At 61.7% G+C, this 25,094-nt stretch overlaps 1 protein-coding gene across 1 annotated transcript in view; it reads left to right on the top strand.

Annotated features, from left to right (window-relative positions):
- The window catches only part of AHNAK2 (AHNAK nucleoprotein 2), a 42,084-nt gene that overhangs the window by 5,010 nt on the left and 11,980 nt on the right, over positions 1-25,094 (top strand). The window contains 6 exon segments of the mRNA XM_036306506.1: positions 12,107-12,165; positions 12,271-12,369; positions 12,810-12,911; positions 13,786-13,927; positions 14,383-14,567; positions 14,679-25,094. Coding sequence (XP_036162399.1) covers positions 12,107-12,165; positions 12,271-12,369; positions 12,810-12,911; positions 13,786-13,927; positions 14,383-14,567; positions 14,679-25,094 — 11,003 coding nt within the window.

Here is a 25,094-nt window from a genome sequence, read left to right as displayed (position 1 = left end):
CCCCAGGCTGAGGAGGGGATGCGTTGACCCTGCCCCCTGCCAGCCCCCTCCTGCTCCTAGCTAGGCTCCGCCTCCGCCGCCAAGACAGCCAGCGCCCCGAAGGGCCCTGGGAGGCAGTGAGGGTTTGTGGGGCGTTGGGCTGTAAACAAGGAGCTCCCAGGTGAGAGCGTGCGGCCGTGGGAGGGGTGACCTCACCCGCCGGCAGCCTGGCTGCTGTCCTCTCCCCGGCAGTGAAGTTGTTTATGGCTGTTAAGGTTTTAGGGTGGAGGCGGCCAGGAAGGGCCGGGGTGGCACACCCCAGGGCCTCGCACCCGTCTGCCCACCGGGCTCCCTGCGCCGGGGCTGGAGCTTTCTCGGGGAGCCCTCGGAGGAGCCAGGGCCCTTCTCTGCCGTCGCCCCACCTCCCACTGCTCCGGCTCCTTGCGTCCGGGTGTGTGGGGGGGTGTCCTCTCCAGCAGCCGCTTTTGTGCCTGGGGACCCCAGCTGCCCAGGGCCCCGGCCTGCAGCCACCACTGCCCTCCCTGACCACTCGCTGCCCCCAGCCCGCTGCATGCCTGCTGCGACCTGCGCGGGATGCAGCGCCCCGGCCAGCGGCCCACCTGCAGGCCTGGGGCGAGGGCGGGCGGCCCTGGTGCCGCAGATGCTGGAGAGCACGGCATGTGCCGTCCTGCCCGGGCCTGCACCTGCCGGCCTGCCAGGGCTCCCGGAGCTGGGAGGAGCCCTCACCGGGTGTGGGCTGGTCCCGGAGGACGGCAGGGGGAGGTGACAGGGGTGGCAGGCCAGGCAGTCGGACCTCTGGGGAGCTGGGGACCTGGGGTCTTCAGAAGGGGGGTGTGTGCATGCCCAGCCACCACTTCTCGCAGATGGCTGGGTGGGGGTGTGGAGATGCTGGCCCCCTCATGCCTGAGCTCTGAGTGGCAGGGCCTGCTGAGCGTGGGCTGAGAGGGCCGGAGGCTCCGGCTGCCCTCCGGGGCACAGGAGGCCACGGCCACTCCCCCAGGTCCCGCGGGTGGGCTGGCCCAGCCCTGTCTGGCCTCCGTGGCCCGGCTGCTGCAGGGCTGGCCGTGCGGGCAGGGGTCTCCGCCGCCTGAGGCCCCAGATGGAGCAGGATCGCGCCCGTCTCGGTCCGCCAGGAAGGGCGCCGACAGGGAGGCTGAGGCCGGGGGCTGCGTGCGGCCCGTCCGAGGGTCCCATCTGACATCCGATCTGTCCGAGGCGGGAGTGGGCTGGGCCAGGCGGGTGAACTGGCCTGGCTTGGGCGGGGCCGTGGGTGCCGTGACTCAGACATCCCCACGCCCGGCGGTGTTTCCTTCCCCAGTCAGCTGCTCGGGCTGGGGGGCTGGGGGAGGGGCGGCCCCCTCCCTCTGGTGGGGCTCTGGGCCAGCCTGGGCGGAGGCCTGAGGGAGGGGCATCGGAGGGAGGGGCCCAGGAGGGCAGCTGGGTGAGCCGAGCCACGAGCTGGGGATCTCACTCCTGGGCGAGCTGAGAGGACTGGGGCTGGGTAAGTGGCTGCAGCTGTGCCCCGTCCCCACCCTGCCCCTGCCCCTGCCCCTGCCCCTGCCCCTGCCCCTTCCAGGTCCTGCATGGCACCTGCAGGTCTGTGGGGCCTGGCGGGGGGCAGAGCTGGGCTGTGCACCTCCCCGCGCCCTGCCCTGCCCCCGCTGCTGTTGGAGGGCTTCCCCCAAGTTGAACCATGTGACCTGGGGGGGGTCCTGAACTTGTTTGGCAACTGGGGCCCCTGGAGTTTGTGGAGGGCGTTCAGGCAGCCGCCCGCTTACCTAAAGGTGACAGGTGGGCCTGGGGCCGAGGGGTCAGCCACCGTCGGGGCCACACTGTGCTGGGCACCTGGGGGCTGGCCTCTCAGCCCCGAGAGAGAAGCAGGCTCTGCCCCTGGGCCCATCTGGGGTGGCCACGCCTTTGGTTGTTGGGCCCGTGGAGTTGGGGGCTGCCTCAGTCTCCCCAGTTACTGCAGGAGACGCGCGGAGCCCACCTGCTGCCCCTCTCAGTCCCCGAAACTTAGCTGCGCCCTTGGGCTGGGCAGGGCCTGCTCGTTCCAGGAGATCTGCCCGCTCCTCCCCCTCTTCGTGCATCACTCCCTGCTCCAGCACTTATTATGCACCTACTGTGTGCCTGGCTCTGGCGCTGAGTGAGCAAAGTGGGGGACCAGGGAGCTGGCAGTGGCCGAAGGGATGGAGGTGGCCGGGTGGGTCTGTGAGCTGGCGGAGGAAGCAGTGTGAGAAGCTCGGGGGTGAGGGGCGAGCCCGGAAGGTTGGGGCGCAGGCACAGCAGGGCGGGCGGCCGTGTGGCTTGGGGGGCCCTGAGCCTCGCTGACCGCTGACCGGGAGGTAGCAGGGAGCTTTGAGGGGTGCTGTGGAAAGGGTGTCCTGTGACCCCTGATGGGGTGGCTGACCACAGGGGCTGCTGAGAGGGCTGGTGGGGAGGCGCGAGCCCCCCCAGATCTCGGGGACCCAGGCTGGTCCCGGCCCCCCTGGAGCCCGGGGCACAGCAGGAGCCGGCCTTCTGGCCACAGTTATCTCGAGAGACAGCGGGAGGGGTGGCCGCCTCGGGTCCGGAGGTCTCATGACCAGTCAGCCGAGCCCAGCGCTGTCCTCGTGCAGCTCCAGGGCGAGGGGGGCTGTGTCCCAGGGGTGAGCCTCCGGGGGGGCGTGGGGGTCACTCCCACCTCTGCCCGGCACAGTGCACCGGAGCTTGAAGCGGGGTCCTAGGCCCAAACACACTTGTCCACCCCTCTTCCCCCTGCCCTCCCCCCCTGCCCGTGACCTCTCAGGCCACCATCTGGGGGCCCCGCGGCAGCTCTCCTCCCAGCAGGTCCAGGCCCCACCGTTGCCGGGGAACATGCAAACGCGCCCACCACACCTGGCCCCCGCTGGAGGCCTGTGCCGGGCCAGTGGCTGTTTGGATGCAAACTGGGGTTTTGTTTAAGCACCATTGCCGTCCACGGGCTCCCACTGGGCGTGGCCCCTCCAGGTCCCCTCTCCGCTCCCACAGGCCTGTGCTCTGCCCCCTCCAGCCACTTCCTGGTACGCCCCCCCAGAGATTCCAATTCCTGGGACTGCAGCTTTTGGGATGAAGGGGTGCCCCTCCATGCACCCCAAGTCCAGGGCCTCCTCCCTGGAGTGTTTAAGGCCTGTTTGAGGCCACAGAGGGTTGGGCGGGGCCCTGAGCCGGGGGATGGGGGGGGGGGCATGTCACCTGCAGGTCCCCCTGTGAAGTGGGGCTGTGGTGCCCTTATAATCGTCATCACTATCTGAGGGGACTGCGGGCCGGGCCTCTCCTGTCTTTGAGCTGCGGGGGCCCTGTGGGGGCGGGGGGCCTGGCCCAGTCAGGCAGCTCATGGGACTCCCGCACTGGGGGCAGGTGAGGGTTGCCCTCGGGGCAGGATGGCAGCGAGATGCTCAGGGCCTGGGAGCCCTCCTGGTCCCTCTGTGGGGCCTGGCACGTGGCCTTGCCGGGCAGCCAGCATTTCTTCCTTCTGGTGGTGCCCCTGGGCGGCCAGGCTCTCCCTCGGGGGCGCAGGGGACCCAGAGCTTGAAACTGCAGCCTGGCAACCCCCACCTGCCCCCAGCCTGCTCCTGGCCCCTGGCGAGGGCTCGGTGGAGGGCTCGCTGCCAGCGAGGGGCGGCTGGGCGGGTGGACGGGGCCTGCGTGGGGAGGGGCCTCCACCTCAGCCTCCCAGCCGGGTGTGCCCGCCTCCAGCTGTCAGCACCGTCCTCCCGGCCTTGGCGCCCACGGTGCTCCCTGGAGCCGGTGTGGGGCGCAGCTTCTCAGGGGCCTGGGTCCCTCCCGGCTCAGGGGCCCTCCCACCGCGGTGCCCCCTGCACAGGGCACCCCCGCACGGCGCCCAGCCCGAGCCCCGCTCTCTGGGCCACCCCCTGCCTGGGTCCCAGGGCCTTTCCCAGATCCGTGCCAGCGCCGCCCCCTTGGGCACGGACGGGCCTGCCGGCTGCCTGCCCAGGAGGGCCTCACGGCCTTGTTTTGTGTTTTGTTGTGACTCAGAGTCAGGCCGAGGAGGCTGTGCTGGGGAGGGAGGCGGGTTTCTGGGCTACGAGCGCTCCCTGCCCACCCTCCGCTGGGCAAGGCCCCTGGCCCCCGGCAGGACCTGCCACTGCCCAGCCCAGCGGCCCCCCTGCTGGCCGGCCCTGGGCAGGCGGCTCCCCCTCTCGGCCTCAGTTTCCCCACCGCCTGCCCACACTCACTCCCTGTGGGGGTGGGTGAGGGTCTGGAAGGAACCCCCCCCCCCCAGAGAGTGGGATCAGTGGCGGGGGAGGGCGGGCTCCGCAGGATGGGGTCCAGTTCCCACCCCTCCCCCCACAAGGCCAGAATCGGGGTCCAGGACACCCTCTGCTCCCCCTCCCCATTGCTCCCCCACGACCCCCCATCACCCCTCCATCACCCCCCATCCCCTCTCCCCGCCAGTGCTTCTGGGTGGCCGGGGTGGCCCTGGGACATTTCCAGGGAAATCAAGGCTCAGAGAGGGGACAGGCTCCCTCAGGGTCACACAGCAAATTGGCCAGAGAGCAGCTGCCAAACTCGCCCTCCCCCAGCTCCGGCTTCCCATCTGCTCTGGAGGGCCCCCCCCCACCGCTGCCCCCACCCCCACCCTCCAGTCTCCAGCGGCGGGTGCTCAGGGTGGTGGGAGCTTCGCTATTTCTATTTCTCCGAATACTTAGCGCCTTCAGGGGGGGCTGGCCCCGGGTGGAGGGATGCGGGTCGGGTTTGGGGGCTGAGTCAGCACAGACCATTGTCTTCGGCCGGTGGCCAGCGTCCCCCTAGGGCTGCGTCCAGTTCCTCTGAACGTTCAGTTTTATTGGCATCGAGTCTCCGGTTTCCGCATTTCAGTCGCAGGGAGCGGGGAATGTGTTTTTCTGGGAACGGCAGCCCCTTTGGCTGGGCGCCCTGTTGCCAAACCTCATCCACACGCCCGGGCACCGTTCGTCTGCGTGCCTTGCCCAGGACATTCCACGGGACAAAACCCACCGCTGTTCTCTTTCTTATTATTTTTTTGTGTGGGCAATGTTTAAAATCTTTATTGTTCAGATTATTACAGTTGTTCCTCTTTTTCCCCCCATAGCTCCCCTCCACCCAGTTCCCGCCCCACCCTCTGCCCTCACTCCCCACCCACTGTCCTCATCCATAGGTGCTCGATTTTTGTTCAGTCTCTTACCACACCCCTTCCCCCCGCCCCAGAGAATAGTCAGTCCATTCCCTTTCTATGCCCCTGATTCTATTATAATCACCAGTTCATTCTGTTCATCAGATTATTCACTTGATTTTCAGATTCACTTGCTGATAGATGTGTATTTGTTGTTCATAATTTGTATCTTTACCTTTTTCTTCTTCTTCCTCTTCTTAAAGGATACCTTTCAGCATTTCATATAATCCTGGTTTGGTGGTGATGAACTCCTTTAGCTTTTCCTTATCTGTGAAGCTCTTTATCTGACCTTCAATTCTGAATGATAGCTTTGCTGGATAAAGTAATCTTGGTTGTAGGGTCTTGGTATTCATCACTTTGAATATTTCTTTTTTTTTTTTAATTAAATCTTTATTGTTCAGATTATTACATTTGTTCCTCTTTTTTTTCCCCCCATAACTCCCCTCCTCCCAGCTCCCGCCCCACCCTCCGCCCTCACTCCCCACCCACTGTCCTCATCCATAGGTGCTCGATTTTTGTCCAGTCTCTTCCCGCATCTCCCACACCCCTTTCCCCCCCAAGAATAGTCAGTTCATTCCCTTTCTGTGTCCCTGATTCTATTATGATCACCAGATTATTTATTCACTTGATTCTTAGATTCACTTGTTGATAGCTGCATATTTGTTATTCATAATTTGTATCTTTACCTTTTTCTTCTTCTTCCTCTTCTTAAAGGATACCCTTTCAGCATTTCATATAATACTGGTTTAGTGGTGATGAACTCCTTTAGCTTTTTCTTATCTGTGAAGCTCTTTATCTGACCTTCCATTCTGAATGATAGCTTTGCTGGATAAAGTAATCTTGGTTGAGGTTCTTGGTATTCATCACTTTGAATATTTCTTGCCACTCCCTTCTGGCCTGCATAGTTTCTGTTGAGAAATCAGCTGACAGTCGTATGGGTACTCCCTTGTAGGTAACTGACTTTCTTTCTCTTGCTGCTTTTAAGATTCTCTCTTTATCTTTTGCTCTTGGCATTTTAATGATGATGTGTCTTGGTGTGGTCCTCTTTGGATTCCTTTTGTTTGGGGTTCTCTGCGCTTCCTGAACTTGTAAGTCTATTTCTTTCACCAGGTGGGGGAAGTTTTCTGTCATTATTTCTTCAAATAGGTTTTCAATATCTTGCTCGCTCTCTTCTTCTGGCACCCCTATAATTCTGATGTTGGTACGCTTGAAGCTGTCCCAGAGGCTCCTTACACTATCTTCATATTTTTGGATTCTTTTTTCTTTTCCGGTTGGGTGTTTTTTGCTTCTTCGTATTTCAAATCTTTGACTTGGTTCTTGGGATCCTCTTGTCTGCTGTTGGAACTCTGTATAATATTCTTTATTTCAGTCAGTGTATGCTTAATTTCTAGTTGGTCTGTTTTCATATCCTCCAGGGTCTCACTAAATTTATCGGCAGTTTCTAGAAAGTTCTTGAAAAACCTTAAAAGTGTGGTTTTGAACTCTATATCTGGTAGTTTGCTTTCCTCCATTTCTTCATTTGTGATCTGTTTCTTTGTCTCCGCATTTTTTATGCTTCCCTGTGTTGATAGAGTGGCTTTGTGTGCTAGGTGTCCTGTAGGGCCCAGTGGCTCAGCCTCCCCAATTACCTGAGGAGGACACTCTTGGTGCACCCCCTTGTGGGCTGTGTGCACAGTCTTGTTGTAGTTAAGCCTTGATTGTTGTTGGTATCACTGGGAGGAATTGACCTCCAGGCCAATTGGCTGTGAGAATCAGCTATGGCTGCAGTGGGGGAACTTCTGTGCTGAAGACACCCTTATGGGGCAAGACTTGCTTCAGTGGGGCTTTGGTGCTCACTGAGTCTGCCCCCTGAGTGTGTCCCTTATGGGTCTGAGGAGTTGTAATCTGGATGGTCCCACTCTGACCTCTGGGTACACGGGCTCTTGGATCTCTAAGGAGGTGCTAATTTAGCCTCTGCCTGAGGCTACCCAGCAGGAGCTACAGAGAGATCTGCAGATTCCTCTCCCTTGTTTGGGGTTTGGAGGTGCCCAGATGAGGCCCAGCTGTGAAGCAATGCAAGCTGCTGTGGGGCCTTGGGCCTTCTTTTGGAAGTTCTGGGTCTCTCTGACCCAGCTGCAGTTTGTTAGGTAATTTTAGATTGCAAAGGGCCAGGGCATTCATATGCAAAAGCCTCTGCTCGAAGCTTGGGTGGGGCAGGGTCTCAGGGAATCAACAGGGAGGAGCAAACAGCTATGGCTGATCCTCAGCCCTGCCCTATGGGGCCCCGTGTCTCAGTGTCCCGGTAATCGCTGCAAGCACCTCTGAGAGAAAGCCGCCCTCGAGTTCTGCCCAAGGCCAGACAGTCCAGTTTCTCCCCGTATGAGTCTGGGTCCCCAGAGACTCACCTGGAACTGGCGTTCAGAGCCGTCGGGAGCTTGTGTCTCCTTCCCAATTGAAAAAGACAACCGTGTTCTCAGTTGCCAGCCCTTGCCGTGTGCGCCTCCGTACCTCTGCACTTTACTTCCGCACCTCCTCTGAGTCTCAGTGTGCTTTTCTCTTTCCTTCTAGTTGTAGAATTTCCACTCAGCCAGCCTTCCTGTGGTTCTGGATGATGTTCGTTCCGTCTTTTAGTTGTATTTTTGAAGTGGTTGTGCGAGGCAGCAATTTCCGGTGTTTACCTATGCTGCCATCTTGGTTTCTCCTCTCTTTCTTATTTTTTTTAAAAGATTTTTTAAAATTGCTTTTTAGAGAGAGAATAAGGGGGGGGGGGGAGACTGGTCGCTGTCTCTGTGGGCCTGTGTCCTGACTGGGAATCGAACCGTGACCTCCTGGCTCCTAGGTCTGAGCCACCTGGCTGGACTCGCTCTCCTGTTGGTGGACGTGGAGCCCCTGGTGCCTGGCACTGACCGGGTGCCAGGGGCCGTGTTGGTAGCCGTCTGTTAGAGGCCGCCAGCTCCTCCAGCGCGGGGGTGGGGGGGTCCCCCGGCCTGCAGCAGCGGATGGGCATGTCCTGAGGACTGAGGGTGCTGGGCCCCTCTTGGGTCAGCTGCCCCCTCCCGACCACCCCCCCCCCCATTGCTGCCCCCTGGACGTCCCTGTGAGTCGCTAGCCCAGTGTTTTCCTGCCTGTTTTTCAGTTGTGCCTGCGTCTCTCTTTTTGGGGTGCAGCTCCCTGTGCACTGGGGTGGGGGGGCTGCCTGGCAAACTGTTGTGTCTCTTCGCCCAGGGACGGCTTGACCTTTACCCCCCCCCCCCAGGTGCCCTTTGACTAACAGAAGCTCTTTACGGCGTCAGGTGGCTTCTTCTGGCCACTCGGGTCCTGGTTAAGGACTGTTTCCCTCCCCCCAGGCCATTTCCATTCGTCTTGGGAAGTTTGATTTTTTGCGTTTGTTGTTGTTAATCCTCACCCGAGGGTATTTCCCGTTCATATTAGAGAAAGTGGAAGGGAGGGGAGAGGGAGAGACAGAGGCATCGATGCGAGAGAAACATGGATGGGTTGCCTCCTGCATGCACCCCGACCAGGGCCTGGGCTGGGGAGGAGGCTGCAACCGAGGTCCGTGCCCTTGACTGGAATGGGACCTGGGGCCCTGTGTCCGAGGGCCGGGTTCTACTCACTGAGCCACCGGCCGGGGCCTGGATTGTTAAACCTCCCCCTCAGCTCTGCCTCTCCCAGAAACGCACACTTCCTGCGGCCGATGCGGGGCGCCAGGAGCATGTTTCCATTTGGGTGCCAGGGGGCACTGGCTACGGAAGGGCCTGCTGTCTGTCTGCCTGTCTGAGTCTGTTCCTGGGAGTTTGGTCCGGAAGTTCCCTTGGTCTGAATTCGCAGTTGCCTGGTGACTGCCGATGCCTACTGCGTCTGGTCTTGTGCTATTGGTGCATATTTGGGATATGTCTGTTCAAGCCTTTGCCCATCCCCCGCCCCAATATATTTGTATTGATTTCAGAGAGGAAGGGAGAGGGAGAGAGAGTTGGAAACATCAATGATGAGAGAGAATTATGGATCAGCTGCCTCCTGCACGCCCCACCTCCCCGCCAGGGATGGAGCCCACAACCTGGGCCTGTGCCCTGACGGGGAATCTCACCGTGACCTCCTGGTTCCTAGGTTGAGTCTTAACCACTGGGCCACACAGGCCGGGCTCTTTTGCCCATGCTTAATGGCGTGTCTTGTCTTTTTCTATCCTGTTGTGGTTCCGGGTGCCAGTCCTTTGTCAGATACATGCGTTCCTTTTTCATTTCCTGAAGAATTTCCACCCTGGTCGGGTAGGTCAGTGGTTAGAGCGTCGTCCCCCAAAGCCAAGGTTGCTGGTTCGATCCCTGATCACGGCACGTAGAAGCATCAGCCAATGAATGCACGGATGGGTGGAGTAACAAACTGATGTCTCTCTCTCTCCCCCCTTCTTCCCTTCTCTCGAAAATCAATCAACAAAAAAACACACAAAAAAACCAAAACTTTAAACAATGGATGCCTCTCCAGACCAGAGGTGCTTCATGAAGACGGAACGGGCTTAACCCACTTTCTCTTGCGGGTCACGCCTTCCGTGTCCCCGGCGGCCTCGCGCCCCCCGGCCTCCTGCCTGGTGGTAGCTTCGGCCGCACGCTGGGCTCTGTGGTCCCTTTAGACCCATTCTCACGTGTGATGTGAGGCAAAGACCCGGGCCCCCCAATACATATCCCGTCGCCCCGGCACCGCTGGGGGGAAGCGGTTGTTTTTCTTTTGCCATAACTTGCCTGCCTGGCCAAAGCCGCTGAGCACCCGAGGGTGGGTCTACGCAGGACTTTCTCTGTCTACGCCGCACGGCCCCAGCCCCCCGGGAGCCAGAGAAACTCCTCGCTGGCTTAAATCATTTTACACTTATTGAGACCTTCTAAAAAATATGTCTTTATTGAGGAGAGAGAGAGAGAGAGAGAGAGAGAGAGACAGACTTCAGTTGGCTGCCTCCAGCAGGCCTGGCTAGGATTCCAACCAGCGACCTTTTGGCTTGTGGGACGATGCTCAACCAACCGACAGGCGGGCCAGGGCCGGGACATGGTGAATGAGCCGCATGCAGTTGTCTTGGCGACGGTCCCAGGTCCCAGGTGCCCTTAGCGAGCGCGGTGTCAGGCAGCCTGGTCCCCGGTGCCCCGAGGCTGAGGGCGGGCACCTGGGCGGGGTTACAGGCTGCCGTCCCGGAGGGAGGGCCCCCCCCCCGCCCCCGCCCCGGGGGACAGTGGGTCTGCCTGTTTGTCCTCCCGGTTTTCCCATCCATGTTCTAGACTCTGGGGGCAGGTGTCCACGGATCAGGTGCAGGTCGGAGGTGTGACCGCCGCCGCCCATGCTGGGCACGGCCATGGGCCGCCCTCTCCTGCCCCACCTTCGACGCCCGCTGTCCCCCCAGCCCTGCCCCTCGAGGGGCCGCTCGCCTGTGGCCTCTGCTTGTCGCCCACCCGGGCCATTCGCCCCGGGACGCCCCCGAGGCCGCAGACTCTCAGTTCATTATGTTTTCTGGTGAATTATCCCCGATTTCCATTATGAAGGACAATTCTCCATTGCACTACGCACATGTATATTTCTTTGGTTTTACTTTTTTATTTTTTATTCTTGTTTTTCCTTTGGTTTCACTTTAAAACTGCACACACACATATATACATACGTTCAGTTCTAGCATACAGCTAGGTCTCGCTTCATCTCATCTGACAACCCCTACCTTTTGTCTCAAATTGTAAACCCCTTATGTTTAAGGGGACTGTGGATATGGTTGGTGTGAATCCTACTGTCCTGCCAATTGCCCTCTATTTCATCCCATCCATTCTCCACTCCTCTTTCCGTACCTGGTTTTTAGGATTAAGTAAATATGTTTATGTACATAATCACACAATAATACACATAATATGCATACGTCGTGTACATTTATATGTAACATGTTATTAGTATTCCATGTTATTTCCACTATTAGCCTCTTTTCCAACGGGCTTATGGTTTGCATGATGCATTTATTACATTTTTTTGTTAATCCTCACCCAAGGATATTTTTCCATTACTTTTTAGAGAGAGAGGGAGGGAGGGAGGGAGAGAGTGAGAGAAACATCGCTGAGAGAGAGACACATCGATGGGCTGCCTCCCACACGCACCCCGCCTGGGCCGGGGATCGAGCCTGCAACCCAGGAAGGTGCCCTTGACCGGAATCGAGCCCGAGGCCCTTGGGTTCGAGGGCTGGCGCTCCAACCAAGGAGGCCCCGGCCAGGGCTCCCGGCATCGCGCTCTGCTGTTCAGTCTCCGCAGGGAATTTCCGACCCCGGGCTGTCGGCCGGTGTTCTGTTTTTTATAATTTGTTTCTTTATGGCCGTCTTCCTTCACGGATGCCATCTATTTCCCAGTCATCCTTTAAACGTGCTTTCCTTTAGCTTTTTGGACAGTTTTATTCATTTTTTCCAGGTTTCCAGTTTGTTCTCGATCATTTTATTTTATTTTAAATCTTTACCGTTGGAAGCATTACACAGGCGTCCTCTTCCCCCTTAACCTCTGCCAGCCGCGCCCGGCCCCGTCCCCCTCCCCACCCCCCTCCCCGGACAGGTGTGTACAGTTGCTCTGAAGCCTGTGCCCCTGGGAGTCAGGCCCGCCCTGCCCTGCTCCCGGCCAAGGCCTCTGCCCGCCTGGAGTTTCTGTCCGACGCTGGCATCGCCGGCGACACCCTGTGCCGCTCGCTTCCCCCGGGGCTGGGATTGGTTTTTTAGTCACTTTCTTGGAGAAACCTGTGAACTCTGTCGCTTTGTCTGAGCTCCCCCCCTCCTGGCTCCCTGCCCGCCGTGGCCGTGGGCCCGCCCCCGCCCGCCTGCGATCTCGGACTCAGCGTCCAGGACGGGGCGACACCAGCTGGATGTGCACCTGCTCCCGGCCCCACCGCCAGGTGCCCGCCTGCCCCCCCCCCCCCCCCCCCCCCCCCGCTCCACTGACCCAGCCTCTCTCCATCCGCAGTGTCCGGACGGCAGCTGCAGCCCGAGGACCCAGACGCGGACACCGAGGAGGACCGCTCTGTACGTGAGGCCCGGGGGACACCCTCCGCACCCCTTCCCGGGCCTGGGCAGGGCCCGCGGCTGAGGGTAACCTGACTCCCGCCCCCCCCTCCCCCTGCCGCCCAGGTGACTGAAGGGCCCGTGGAGGAGATCATCCGGCCCCGGCCACAGGGGTCCTCGCCCGTCTACGAGTGTGTGACTGAAGGTACCGGCTTCGGACTCCAGGTGAGCCGGCCGGACAGACCCCCGGCTGAGGGAAGGCGCCAGCGGGGCCCTGTGGCCGCCTCCTCTCCCGCATCGCCCCCATGGGCAGCTCACAGGCGTGTCTGCGCAGCCCCGCCGCCCCGCCCGCCGCCCACGGTCACGGCTGTGCCTGATCGGCTGCCCTCTCTGCCCCCACCCCTCCCTTCAGCTGGTCAAGCAGGTGTGCGTACACGTGTGCGCACACACATATATGTATGCATGTGCGCACATGTGTGCATGTATGTGCGCGTGTGTGAGGAGCAGATCTCCTGCTCCTGTGGGCGGCAGGGGAGGAGACAGGTGGTGTCCCACTGCCGAGGCCCTCAGCCCCCTCTGCACGCAGCCCCGCCCGGGGTCCCTGCCTCCCCAGGCCACTCGGTCCCTGGGCTGGGCAGGGGGGTGACCCGTATCTGTGGCCGCAGGAAGACACGCAAAGCCGGCCAGGCTCCTCTGGGCGACGGAGGTCCTGGTGGAAGCGGGATTCCGGGGACTCGCGGACCTTCTCCAGGATGAGCCGTTCGGAGGTGGGTCTGGTGGGAACGGGGGTCAGGGGGGTGGACCCCCTACAGGGCTCCAGCCAGAGGCCCAGGCAGAGCAGGGGGGAGCGGTGCCGGAACTGAAAGCTGCCCGTGGCAGGGCGTGCACCCCGTCAGGCCGGGGTCGGGGCTCCAGGGGCCGGGCCAGGCTCCCCCCGGCCTGGGCCCCGATGAAGAGCCAGGCTGCCGGCCGGGGACCTGGGTGCACACACCTCCCTGCTCAGCCGCACGTGGTTGAGGCGGCTGCCTGCTGCACAGGCTGCGGAAGGTGCTGGATTCTGTGGGCTCCCAGCAGGGAGGGAGCACTGCCCCTGCGGCCACCTGTCATCGGGGTCCCTGGCAGTCCTCAAGCCCTGCCAGCCCCGCCCCGGCCACGCCCAGGCCAGGCAGGCCGCGCCCTTGGCTGCATTTGCCTCCGCATTTGTGACCCGGGCAGCTTGAGCACCAGCGGCCTCCTTGGCGACCAGAGCTCACAGCGAGTGTGGAATGAACAACATGGGGAGGGAGGTGGGGGAGGGGGCATGGGGGCTCTGGCAGCTGGGAGCAGAGGCCCTCCCCTTTGCTCCCCAAGCCCCCTGGGGCTGGAGGGCTGTGGACGGGCTGCCCCCGAGTCCTGGCAGGTGGGAGCGGGGATAGGAGGAGGCCAGTCCCCCCAGGCGGCTGCAGCTGGCTGCCTGCAAAACGGCCACAGCAACCCAGGCCCACCTGGCTGCGCCCCCCCCCCCCCCCCCGTGCCCTCTGCGTGCGAAGTTGGGCAGGACCTGGACTCTCTGTCCTGGAGGAGGCAGCCCCAGCCCTGGGCCCATGGCAGGACGCACACGTGCTCACCCAGGCCCCGGTGTGCTCCGCTCCGTCCACGCAGGAGGCGACCGAGGCGACACTGAAGACCGAGGTGGAGGCCGGCGCCAGCGGCTACAGCGTCACGGGCGGCGGGGCCCAGGGCATCTTTGTCAAGCAGGTGCTGAAGGACTCCTCGGCCGCCAAGCTCTTCGGCCTGAGAGAAGGTGCCCTGGCCGCCCGTCCCTGCTCCCTGGTCCCCTCAGCACGGGAGGGTCTGCAGGGGCCAGGCCAGCCCGGAGCTCAGGATGTTGTCCCCATGCTGGGCTCTCTCCCCTGTGACAGGGGGGACACCTGCCCGCGCAGAGCTCCATGGAGGGAAGGGCTGGGCACATGGCGACTCCCTCTTGTGCACACACTCCTGCAGGCCCTCCATACCCATCCAGGCCCCTCCGCACCCCTGCAGGCCCCTCCGCACCCCTGCAGGCCCCTCCACACCCCTGCAGGCCACTCCACACCCCTCCGCACACCTGCAGGCCCCTGTACACCCCTCCACACCCCTGCAGGCCCCTCCACACCCCTGCAGGCCACTCCACACCCCTCTGCACCCCTGCAGGCCCCTCTGTCCCAGCAAGGACGAACCTGGGGGAGCTAAGGCCACGGTCCCTCTGTCTCTATCTAGGGGATCAGCTGCTCAGCGCTACCGTCTTCTTTGACCACATTAACTATGAGGATGCTCTCAAAATACTTCAGTACTCAGAACCGTACAAGGTCCAGTTCAAGATCAAACGGAAGCTCCAGGCCGCAGGGCCCGAGGACTGGGCCTCCAGCACCGCTCAGCGTGCCCCAAAGCACACGGGGACCCAGGTGAGCCCGCCGTGGCCCCGAGGGGGGGGGTGTGTGTGTGGCCCTGAGCCCAGGGCGCGGACTGCGGACTGCTTGTACCAGCTCCAACCGGCTCCTCTCCCTGCGTTTCAGGACGAAGATGTCGCCGAGGGGAGCACAGACACACCCGTGAAGACGCTGGAGAGAGACGGGGACCAAGAGAGGCTCATCTCCAAGTCCAGGGCAGGCAGAGGCCGGCGGGCCCAGAGGGAGAGGCTGTCCTGGCCCAAATTCCAAGCCACGAAGAGCAAGCGTGGGCCCCGGAGGTCGCACAGCTCCTCCGAGGCCTACGAGAGGGGCCAGGCCCCCAGCGGGTCCCCCACGAGCTCGGACACGGAGGCCCAGTTCCTGGCAGAGGAGCGGGAGCGGACGGCCGGGGCCGGCAGCCAGCGGAGGAGGCGGTTCCTAAACCTGAGGTTCAAGGTGGGCTCCGGGAAGGCACAGTCGCCGGTGGGGCGCCGAGGCAGAGTGGCCCGAGGCGGGACTATCCAGACCCCCCACCTTGCGGAGGCGGGGTCCTGGGGTGACAGCCGACAGGACATGAGGGAGGGCAGGGCGGCAGAGACCCCGGAGGGGACACCTGTTCTGAGCATGGAGGGTGGAATGGGCATGGCACCCAGACGCCGAAAGAAGACAAAGGCGGGGCAGGGCCAGGGGGAGAGGGTGCCACGGGGGACAGCCGGGGCGGGCCCAGCCCCCGGACGAAGCCGGGCAGGCCAAGGGGAGGGAGACAGAGGCTGGACACGGGCATTGCCAGGTGATCCTTGCAAGACCCTGCCGGTGAGGCCGCCCCCGGGGCCACCAGCCGAGTGCCAGACCCGAGCACCAAACCTACAGACGCCCACCTTCAGCTTTTCCAAAGGAAAAGAGCTGGGCACCGAAGGAGGAATGCAGGCCCGCGAGCCGGGGCCCCAGCAGGAGCAGCCGGCCGCTGCGGCCATGGAGGAGGGGGACCATGGCCCAGACACTGCGTGGGGCAGAGTCCCCACAGCGCATGGGCTGCACGGGGAGGATGCCAGAGCAGAGAGGGGCGCGGCAGGACTGAGAGAGGGCAGCAAAAGGGGGGACAGTGACGTGGGGGGCGGGGAGGAGAAGAGGAAAATGCTGGGGTTGAAAATGCCCTCGTTCGGATGGTCGCCTGAGGAGGCAAAGCCCAGGGCAGGAACACGGGGACAGGAAACAGACAGAGAGACCCAGAGACACAGACACTTCACGGCTGTCAATTTGCAGATGGACGCAGAGGACGCCGATGGGAAGGAGAGAGGAGGCCAGAAACACCCAGCAAGGAGGACAGCAGAGAGGGACCGGGGGGCCAAGCTGGAGGGCAGCCTCGGCCTCGGGGACAAGGAGGTGGTCGCCCACGACAGCAAGTTCAAGATGCCCAAGTTCAGGATGCCTTCCTTCTGCACGTCAGGGGCAGCCATGGAGGCCTCAGGGGACGTGTCCCTGCCCAAGGCTGAGGCAGACGTGTCCCTGCCCTCCATCCAGACTGACGTCAAGGCCAGTGACCTCAGTACCGAGCTGCCGTCTGCCGACGTGGACATCAAGACAGGCGAGCTGGGAGTGAAGCTCCCGGAGGGCCACCTGCCTGAGGGACAGCTCGAGGGACCTGCCTCTGGAATCGAACTCAAAGGGCACCTGCCCAAGGTGCACATGCCCAGCATGAAGATGCCCAAAGTAGACTTCAAGGGCCCCCAGGTGGACATCAAGGGGCCCAAACTGGACCTGAAGGGCGCCAAAGGGGAGGTGTCGGCCCCTGACATGGAGGTGTCGCTGCCCAGCATGGAGGCGAACATCCAGGCACCAGGCCCAATGGTGGAGGGAGATGTTGTCCTGAGGGACAGAGAGATGGACACCTGGGAGGGGAAGGTCAAGATACCCAAGTTCAAGATGCCTTCCTTCGGAGTATCGAGGCCAGAGACAAACTGGGGGACACCTGTGGACATGCCGGAGACTGAGTCGAGAGGGGAGGCGAGACTTCCTTCCCTGGAAGGCGAGATGCGAGTCCCAGAGGGTAGCATCCACTTGCCATCTGCTGACCTCGAGATCCCTGGGGGAGAGTGGGCGGTGGCCGTCCCCGAGGGAGAGGTGACCCAGGGAGAGCTGAAAGGCAAAGCAGGAGCCAGATTCAAAGGCCACATGGCCAAGGTGCAGATGCCCAGCATCCAGGTACCCAAGGTGGATCTAAAGGGTCCCCTGGGGGACATCAAGGGGCCCAAACTGGACTTGAAGGACGCCAAAGGGGAGGTGAATGTACCCAATAAGGAAGTGTCACTGCCCAGCGTAGACAACATTCCGGCACCAGGGCTCAGACTTGAGGGTGAACTCATCCAGGGGGATAAGAAAGTGGCGGCCAAGGAAAGCAAATTCAAGATGCCCAAGTTCAAGATGCCTTCGTTCGGCACATCGGTACCGAGCAAGGATTGGGGAAGTTCCGTGGACATGCCAGGGCCCATGGACGAAGGGAAGATGACGCTGCCTTACTTCCAAGGTGAGATGGGAGTCGCAGAGGGCAGCGTCAGATTGCCATCGGCTGATCTCGAGCTCCCTGGGGGAGAGATGGAGGTGGCCCTGCCTGAGGGACAGGTGAGCCTGGGAGAGATGAAGGGCAAAACAGAAGGAGCCAGCTTCAAGGGCCAGATGCCCAAGATGCACATGCCAGGCATGAAGATGCCCAAATTAGACTTCCATGGTCCCCAGATGGAAATCAAGGGGCCTAAACTGGACTCGAAGGGCACCAAAGCGGATATGACAGCCGCTGAAATGGAAGTGACACTTCCCAGTGTGGAGGTGGGCATGCAGAAAAAAGGGGTCCAGATGCAAGGTGACATTGTCCTAGGGGGCAAGCAGGTGGCCACCAAAGACAGCAAATTCAAGATGCCCAAGTTCAAGATGCCTTCCTTCGGGACGTCTGGGCCCGGCAAGTCCATGGAGGCCTCAGTGGACGTGTCCCTGCCCTCCATCCAGACTGACATCAAGACCAGTGACCTCAGCATCGAGCTGCCCTCTGCCGACGTGGACGTGAAGACAGGCGAGCTGGGAGTGAAGCTCCCAGAAGGCCACCTGCCCGAGGGAGAGCTCCAGGAACCCTCCTCCGGAGTTGGACTCAAAGGGCACCTGCCCAAGGTGCACATGCCCAGCATGAAGATGCCCAAAGTAGACTTCAAGGGCCCCCAGGTGGACATCAAGGGGCCCAAAGTGGACCTGAAGGGCGCCAAAGGGGAGGTGACCGTCCCCGAGGGAGAAGTGAAGCTTGGAGAACTGAAGGGCAAAGCAGAAGGGGCCACGTTCAAGGGCCACATGCCCAAGGTGCAGATGCCCAGCGTGAAGATGCCCAAAGTAGACGTCAAGGCCCCCCAGGTGGACATCAAGGGGCCCAAGCTGGACCTGAAGGGCGCCAAAGGGGAGGTGACCGTCCCCGACATGGAGGTTTCGCTGCCCAGTGTGGAGGTGGACATTCAGGCTCCGGGCGCCACGCTGGAGGGAGACATCGTTCTGGGGGACACAGAGGTGGCCACCAAAGACAGCAAGTTCAAGATGCCCAAGTTCAAGATGCCTTCCTTCGGGATGTCTGGGCCAGGCAAGTCCATGGAGGCCTCAGTGGACGTGTCCCTGCCAAAGGCTGAGGCAGACGTGTCCCTGCCCTCCATCCAGACTGACGTCAAGGCCAGTGACGTCAGTATCGAGCTGCCGTCTGCCGACGTGGACATCAAGACAGGCGAGCTGGCAGTGAAGCTCCCGGAGGGCCACCTGCCTGAGGGAGAGCTCGAGGGACCCTCCTCCGGAATGGGGTTCAAAGGGCACCTGCCCAAGGTGCACATGCCCAGCATGAAGATGCCCAAAGTAGACTTCAAGGGCCCCCAGGTGGACATCAAGGGGCCCAAACTGGACCTGAAGGGCGCCAAAGGGGAGGTGTCGGCCCCTGACATGGAAGTGTCGCTGCCCAGTGTGGAGATCGACGTCCAGGCTCCGGGCGCCAAGCTGGAGGGCGACATTGTCTTGGGTTCCAAGGAGGTGGCAGCCCACGACAGCAAGTTCAAGATGCCCAAGTTCAAGATGCCTTCCTTCGGGACGTCTGGGCCCGGCAAGTCCATGGAGGCCTCAGTGGACGTGTCCCTGCCCTCCATCCAGACTGACATCAAGACCAGTGACCTCAGCATCGAGCTGCCCTCTGCCGACGTGGACGTGAAGACAGGCGAGCTGGGAGTGAAGCTCCCGGAGGGCCACCTGCCCGAGGGAGAGCTCCAGGAACCCTCCTCCGGAGTTGGACTCAAAGGGCACCTGCCCAAGGTGCACATGCCCAGCATGAAGATGCCCAAAGTAGACTTCAAGGGCCCCCAGGTGGACATCAAGGGGCCCAAAGTGGACCTGAAGGGCGCCAAAGGGAAGGTGACCGTCCCCGAGGGAGAAGTGAAGCTTGGAGAACTGAAGGGCAAAGCAGAAGGGGCCACGTTCAAGGGCCACATGCCCAAGGTGCAGATGCCCAGCGTGAAGATGCCCAAAGTAGACGTCAAGGCCCCCCAGGTGGACATCAAGGGGCCCAAGCTGGACCTGAAGGGCGCCAAAGGGGAGGTGACCGTCCCCGACATGGAGGTTTCGCTGCCCAGTGTGGAGGTGGACATTCAGGCTCCGGGCGCCACGCTGGAGGGAGACATCGTTCTGGGGGACACAGAGGTGGCCACCAAAGACAGCAAGTTCAAGATGCCCAAGTTCAAGATGCCTTCCTTCGGGATGTCTGGGCCAGGCAAGTCCATGGAGGCCTCAGTGGACGTGTCCCTGCCAAAGGCTGAGGCAGACGTGTCCCTGCCCTCCATCCAGACTGACGTCAAGGCCAGTGACGTCAGTATCGAGCTGCCGTCTGCCGACGTGGACATCAAGACAGGCGAGCTGGCAGTGAAGCTCCCGGAGGGCCACCTGCCTGAGGGAGAGCTCGAGGGACCCTCCTCCGGAATGGGGTTCAAAGGGCACCTGCCCAAGGTGCACATGCCCAGCATGAAGATGCCCAAAGTAGACTTCAAGGGCCCCCAGGTGGACATCAAGGGGCCCAAACTGGACCTGAAGGGCGCCAAAGGGGAGGTGTCGGCCCCTGACATGGAAGTGTCGCTGCCCAGTGTGGAGATCGACGTCCAGGCTCCGGGCGCCAAGCTGGAGGGCGACATTGTCTTGGGTTCCAAGGAGGTGGCAGCCCACGACAGCAAGTTCAAGATGCCCAAGTTCAAGATGCCTTCCTTCGGGACGTCTGGGCCCGGCAAGTCCATGGAGGCCTCAGTGGACGTGTCCCTGCCCTCCATCCAGACTGACATCAAGACCAGTGACCTCAGCATCGAGCTGCCCTCTGCCGACGTGGACGTGAAGACAGGCGAGCTGGGAGTGAAGCTCCCGGAGGGCCACCTGCCCGAGGGAGAGCTCCAGGAACCCTCCTCCGGAGTTGGACTCAAAGGGCACCTGCCCAAGGTGCACATGCCCAGCATGAAGATGCCCAAAGTAGACTTCAAGGGCCCCCAGGTGGACATCAAGGGGCCCAAAGTGGACCTGAAGGGCGCCAAAGGGGAGGTGACCGTCCCCGAGGGAGAAGTGAAGCTTGGAGAACTGAAGGGCAAAGCAGAAGGGGCCACGTTCAAGGGCCACATGCCCAAGGTGCAGATGCCCAGCGTGAAGATGCCCAAAGTAGACGTCAAGGCCCCCCAGGTGGACATCAAGGGGCCCAAGCTGGACCTGAAGGGCGCCAAAGGGGAGGTGACCGTCCCCGACATGGAGGTTTCGCTGCCCAGTGTGGAGGTGGACATTCAGGCTCCGGGCGCCACGCTGGAGGGAGACATCGTTCTGGGGGACACAGAGGTGGCCACCAAAGACAGCAAGTTCAAGATGCCCAAGTTCAAGATGCCTTCCTTCGGGATGTCTGGGCCAGGCAAGTCCATGGAGGCCTCAGTGGACGTGTCCCTGCCAAAGGCTGAGGCAGACGTGTCCCTGCCCTCCATCCAGACTGACGTCAAGGCCAGTGACGTCAGTATCGAGCTGCCGTCTGCCGACGTGGACATCAAGACAGGCGAGCTGGCAGTGAAGCTCCCGGAGGGCCACCTGCCTGAGGGAGAGCTCGAGGGACCCTCCTCCGGAATGGGGTTCAAAGGGCACCTGCCCAAGGTGCACATGCCCAGCATGAAGATGCCCAAAGTAGACTTCAAGGGCCCCCAGGTGGACATCAAGGGGCCCAAACTGGACCTGAAGGGCGCCAAAGGGGAGGTGTCGGCCCCTGACATGGAAGTGTCGCTGCCCAGTGTGGAGATCGACGTCCAGGCTCCGGGCGCCAAGCTGGAGGGCGACATTGTCTTGGGTTCCAAGGAGGTGGCAGCCCACGACAGCAAGTTCAAGATGCCCAAGTTCAAGATGCCTTCCTTCGGGACGTCTGGGCCCGGCAAGTCCATGGAGGCCTCAGTGGACGTGTCCCTGCCCTCCATCCAGACTGACATCAAGACCAGTGACCTCAGCATCGAGCTGCCCTCTGCCGACGTGGACGTGAAGACAGGCGAGCTGGGAGTGAAGCTCCCGGAGGGCCACCTGCCCGAGGGAGAGCTCCAGGAACCCTCCTCCGGAGTTGGACTCAAAGGGCACCTGCCCAAGGTGCACATGCCCAGCATGAAGATGCCCAAAGTAGACTTCAAGGGCCCCCAGGTGGACATCAAGGGGCCCAAAGTGGACCTGAAGGGCGCCAAAGGGGAGGTGACCGTCCCCGAGGGAGAAGTGAAGCTTGGAGAACTGAAGGGCAAAGCAGAAGGGGCCACGTTCAAGGGCCACATGCCCAAGGTGCAGATGCCCAGCGTGAAGATGCCCAAAGTAGACGTCAAGGCCCCCCAGGTGGACATCAAGGGGCCCAAGCTGGACCTGAAGGGCGCCAAAGGGGAGGTGACCGTCCCCGACATGGAGGTTTCGCTGCCCAGTGTGGAGGTGGACATTCAGGCTCCGGGCGCCACGCTGGAGGGAGACATCGTTCTGGGGGACACAGAGGTGGCCACCAAAGACAGCAAGTTCAAGATGCCCAAGTTCAAGATGCCTTCCTTCGGGATGTCTGGGCCAGGCAAGTCCATGGAGGCCTCAGTGGACGTGTCCCTGCCAAAGGCTGAGGCAGACGTGTCCCTGCCCTCCATCCAGACTGACGTCAAGGCCAGTGACGTCAGTATCGAGCTGCCGTCTGCCGACGTGGACATCAAGACAGGCGAGCTGGCAGTGAAGCTCCCGGAGGGCCACCTGCCTGAGGGAGAGCTCGAGGGACCCTCCTCCGGAAGGGGGTTCAAAGGGCACCTGCCCAAGGTGCACATGCCCAGCATGAAGATGCCCAAAGTAGACTTCAAGGGCCCCCAGGTGGACATCAAGGGGCCCAAACTGGACCTGAAGGGCGCCAAAGGGGAGGTGTCGGCCCCTGACATGGAAGTGTCGCTGCCCAGTGTGGAGATCGACGTCCAGGCTCCGGGCGCCAAGCTGGAGGGCGACATTGTCTTGGGTTCCAAGGAGGTGGCAGCCCACGACAGCAAGTTCAAGATGCCCAAGTTCAAGATGCCTTCCTTCGGGACGTCTGGGCCCGGCAAGTCCATGGAGGCCTCAGTGGACGTGTCCCTGCCCTCCATCCAGACTGACATCAAGACCAGTGACCTCAGCATCGAGCTGCCCTCTGCCGACGTGGACGTGAAGACAGGCGAGCTGGGAGTGAAGCTCCCGGAGGGCCACCTGCCCGAGGGAGAGCTCCAGGAACCCTCCTCCGGAGTTGGACTCAAAGGGCACCTGCCCAAGGTGCACATGCCCAGCATGAAGATGCCCAAAGTAGACTTCAAGGGCCCCCAGGTGGACATCAAGGGGCCCAAAGTAGACCTGAAGGGCGCCAAAGGGGAGGTGACCGTCCCCGAGGGAGAAGTGAAGCTTGGAGAACTGAAGGGCAAAGCAGAAGGGGCCACGTTCAAGGGCCACATGCCCAAGGTGCAGATGCCCAGCGTGAAGATACCCAAAGTAGACGTCAAGGCCCCCCAGATGGACATCAAGGGGCCCAAGCTGGACCTGAAGGGCGCCAAAGGGGAGGTGACCGTCCCCGACATGGAGGTTTCGCTGCCCAGTGTGGAGGTGGACATTCAGGCTCCGGGCGCCAAGCTGGAGGGAGACATCGTTCTGGGGGACACAGAGGTGGCCACCAAAGACAGCAAGTTCAAGATGCCCAAGTTCAAGATGCCTTCCTTCGGGATGTCTGGGCCAGGCAAGTCCATGGAGGCCTCAGTGGACGTGTCCCTGCCAAAGGCTGAGGCAGACGTGTCCCTGCCCCCCATCCAGACTGACGTCAAGGCCAGTGACGTCAGTATCGAGCTGCCGTCTGCCGACGTGGACATCAAGACAGGCGAGCTGGCAGTGAAGCTCCCGGAGGGCCACCTGCCTGAGGGAGAGCTCGAGGGACCCTCCTCCGGAATGGGGTTCAAAGGGCACCTGCCCAAGGTGCACATGCCCAGCATGAAGATGCCCAAAGTAGACTTCAAGGGCCCCCAGGTGGACATCAAGGGGCCCAAACTGGACCTGAAGGGCGCCAAAGGGGAGGTGTCGGCCCCTGACATGGAAGTGTCGCTGCCCAGTGTGGAGATCGACGTCCAGGCTCCGGGCGCCAAGCTGGAGGGCGACATTGTCTTGGGTTCCAAGGAGGTGGCAGCCCACGACAGCAAGTTCAAGATGCCCAAGTTCAAGATGCCTTCCTTCGGGACGTCTGGGCCCGGCAAGTCCATGGAGGCCTCAGTGGACGTGTCCCTGCCCTCCATCCAGACTGACATCAAGACCAGTGACCTCAGCATCGAGCTGCCCTCTGCCGATGTGGACGTGAAGACAGGCGAGCTGGGAGTGAAGCTCCCGGAGGGCCACCTGCCCGAGGGAGAGCTCCAGGAACCCTCCTCCGGAGTTGGACTCAAAGGGCACCTGCCCAAGGTGCACATGCCCAGCATGAAGATGCCCAAAGTAGACTTCAAGGGCCCCCAGGTGGACATCAAGGGGCCCAAAGTGGACCTGAAGGGCGCCAAAGGGGAGGTGACCGTCCCCGACATGGAGGTTTCGCTGCCCAGTGTGGAGGTGGACATTCAGGCTCCGGGCGCCAAGCTGGAGGGAGACATCGTTCTGGGGGACACAGAGGTGGCCACCAAAGACAGCAAGTTCAAGATGCCCAAGTTCAAGATGCCTTCCTTCGGGATGTCTGGGCCAGGCAAGTCCATGGAGGCCTCAGTGGACGTGTCCCTGCCAAAGGCTGAGGCAGACGTGTCCCTGCCCTCCATCCAGACTGACGTCAAGGCCAGTGACGTCAGTATCGAGCTGCCGTCTGCCGACGTGGACATCAAGACAGGCGAGCTGGCAGTGAAGCTCCCGGAGGGCCACCTGCCTGAGGGAGAGCTCGAGGGACCCTCCTCCGGAATGGGGTTCAAAGGGCACCTGCCCAAGGTGCACATGCCCAGCATGAAGATGCCCAAAGTAGACTTCAAGGGCCCCCAGGTGGACATCAAGGGGCCCAAACTGGACCTGAAGGGCGCCAAAGGGGAGGTGTCGGCCCCTGACATGGAAGTGTCGCTGCCCAGTGTGGAGATCGACGTCCAGGCTCCGGGCGCCAAGCTGGAGGGCGACATTGTCTTGGGTTCCAAGGAGGTGGCAGCCCACGACAGCAAGTTCAAGATGCCCAAGTTCAAGATGCCTTCCTTCGGGACGTCTGGGCCCGGCAAGTCCATGGAGGCCTCAGTGGACGTGTCCCTGCCCTCCATCCAGACTGACATCAAGACCAGTGACCTCAGCATCGAGCTGCCCTCTGCCGACGTGGACGTGAAGACAGGCGAGCTGGGAGTGAAGCTCCCGGAGGGCCACCTGCCCGAGGGAGAGCTCCAGGAACCCTCCTCCGGAGTTGGACTCAAAGGGCACCTGCCCAAGGTGCACATGCCCAGCATGAAGATGCCCAAAGTAGACTTCAAGGGCCCCCAGGTGGACATCAAGGGGCCCAAAGTAGACCTGAAGGGCGCCAAAGGGGAGGTGACCGTCCCCGAGGGAGAAGTGAAGCTTGGAGAACTGAAGGGCAAAGCAGAAGGGGCCACGTTCAAGGGCCACATGCCCAAGGTGCAGATGCCCAGCGTGAAGATGCCCAAAGTAGACGTCAAGGCCCCCCAGGTGGACATCAAGGGGCCCAAGCTGGACCTGAAGGGCGCCAAAGGGGAGGTGACCGTCCCCGACATGGAGGTTTCGCTGCCCAGTGTGGAGGTGGACATTCAGGCTCCGGGCGCCAAGCTGGAGGGAGACATCGTTCTGGGGGACACAGAGGTGGCCACCAAAGACAGCAAGTTCAAGATGCCCAAGTTCAAGATGCCTTCCTTCGGGATGTCTGGGCCAGGCAAGTCCATGGAGGCCTCAGTGGACGTGTCCCTGCCAAAGGCTGAGGCAGACGTGTCCCTGCCCTCCATCCAGACTGACGTCAAGGCCAGTGACGTCAGTATCGAGCTGCCGTCTGCCGACGTGGAC

This window comes from Myotis myotis, unplaced genomic scaffold (assembly GCF_014108235.1).
Source record: "Myotis myotis isolate mMyoMyo1 unplaced genomic scaffold, mMyoMyo1.p scaffold_m19_p_41, whole genome shotgun sequence".
NCBI classification, from domain to species: domain Eukaryota; kingdom Metazoa; phylum Chordata; class Mammalia; order Chiroptera; family Vespertilionidae; genus Myotis; species Myotis myotis.
Note: the sequence above shows the minus strand (reverse complement) of the source record. Positions and strands in the feature narration are given on the sequence as shown.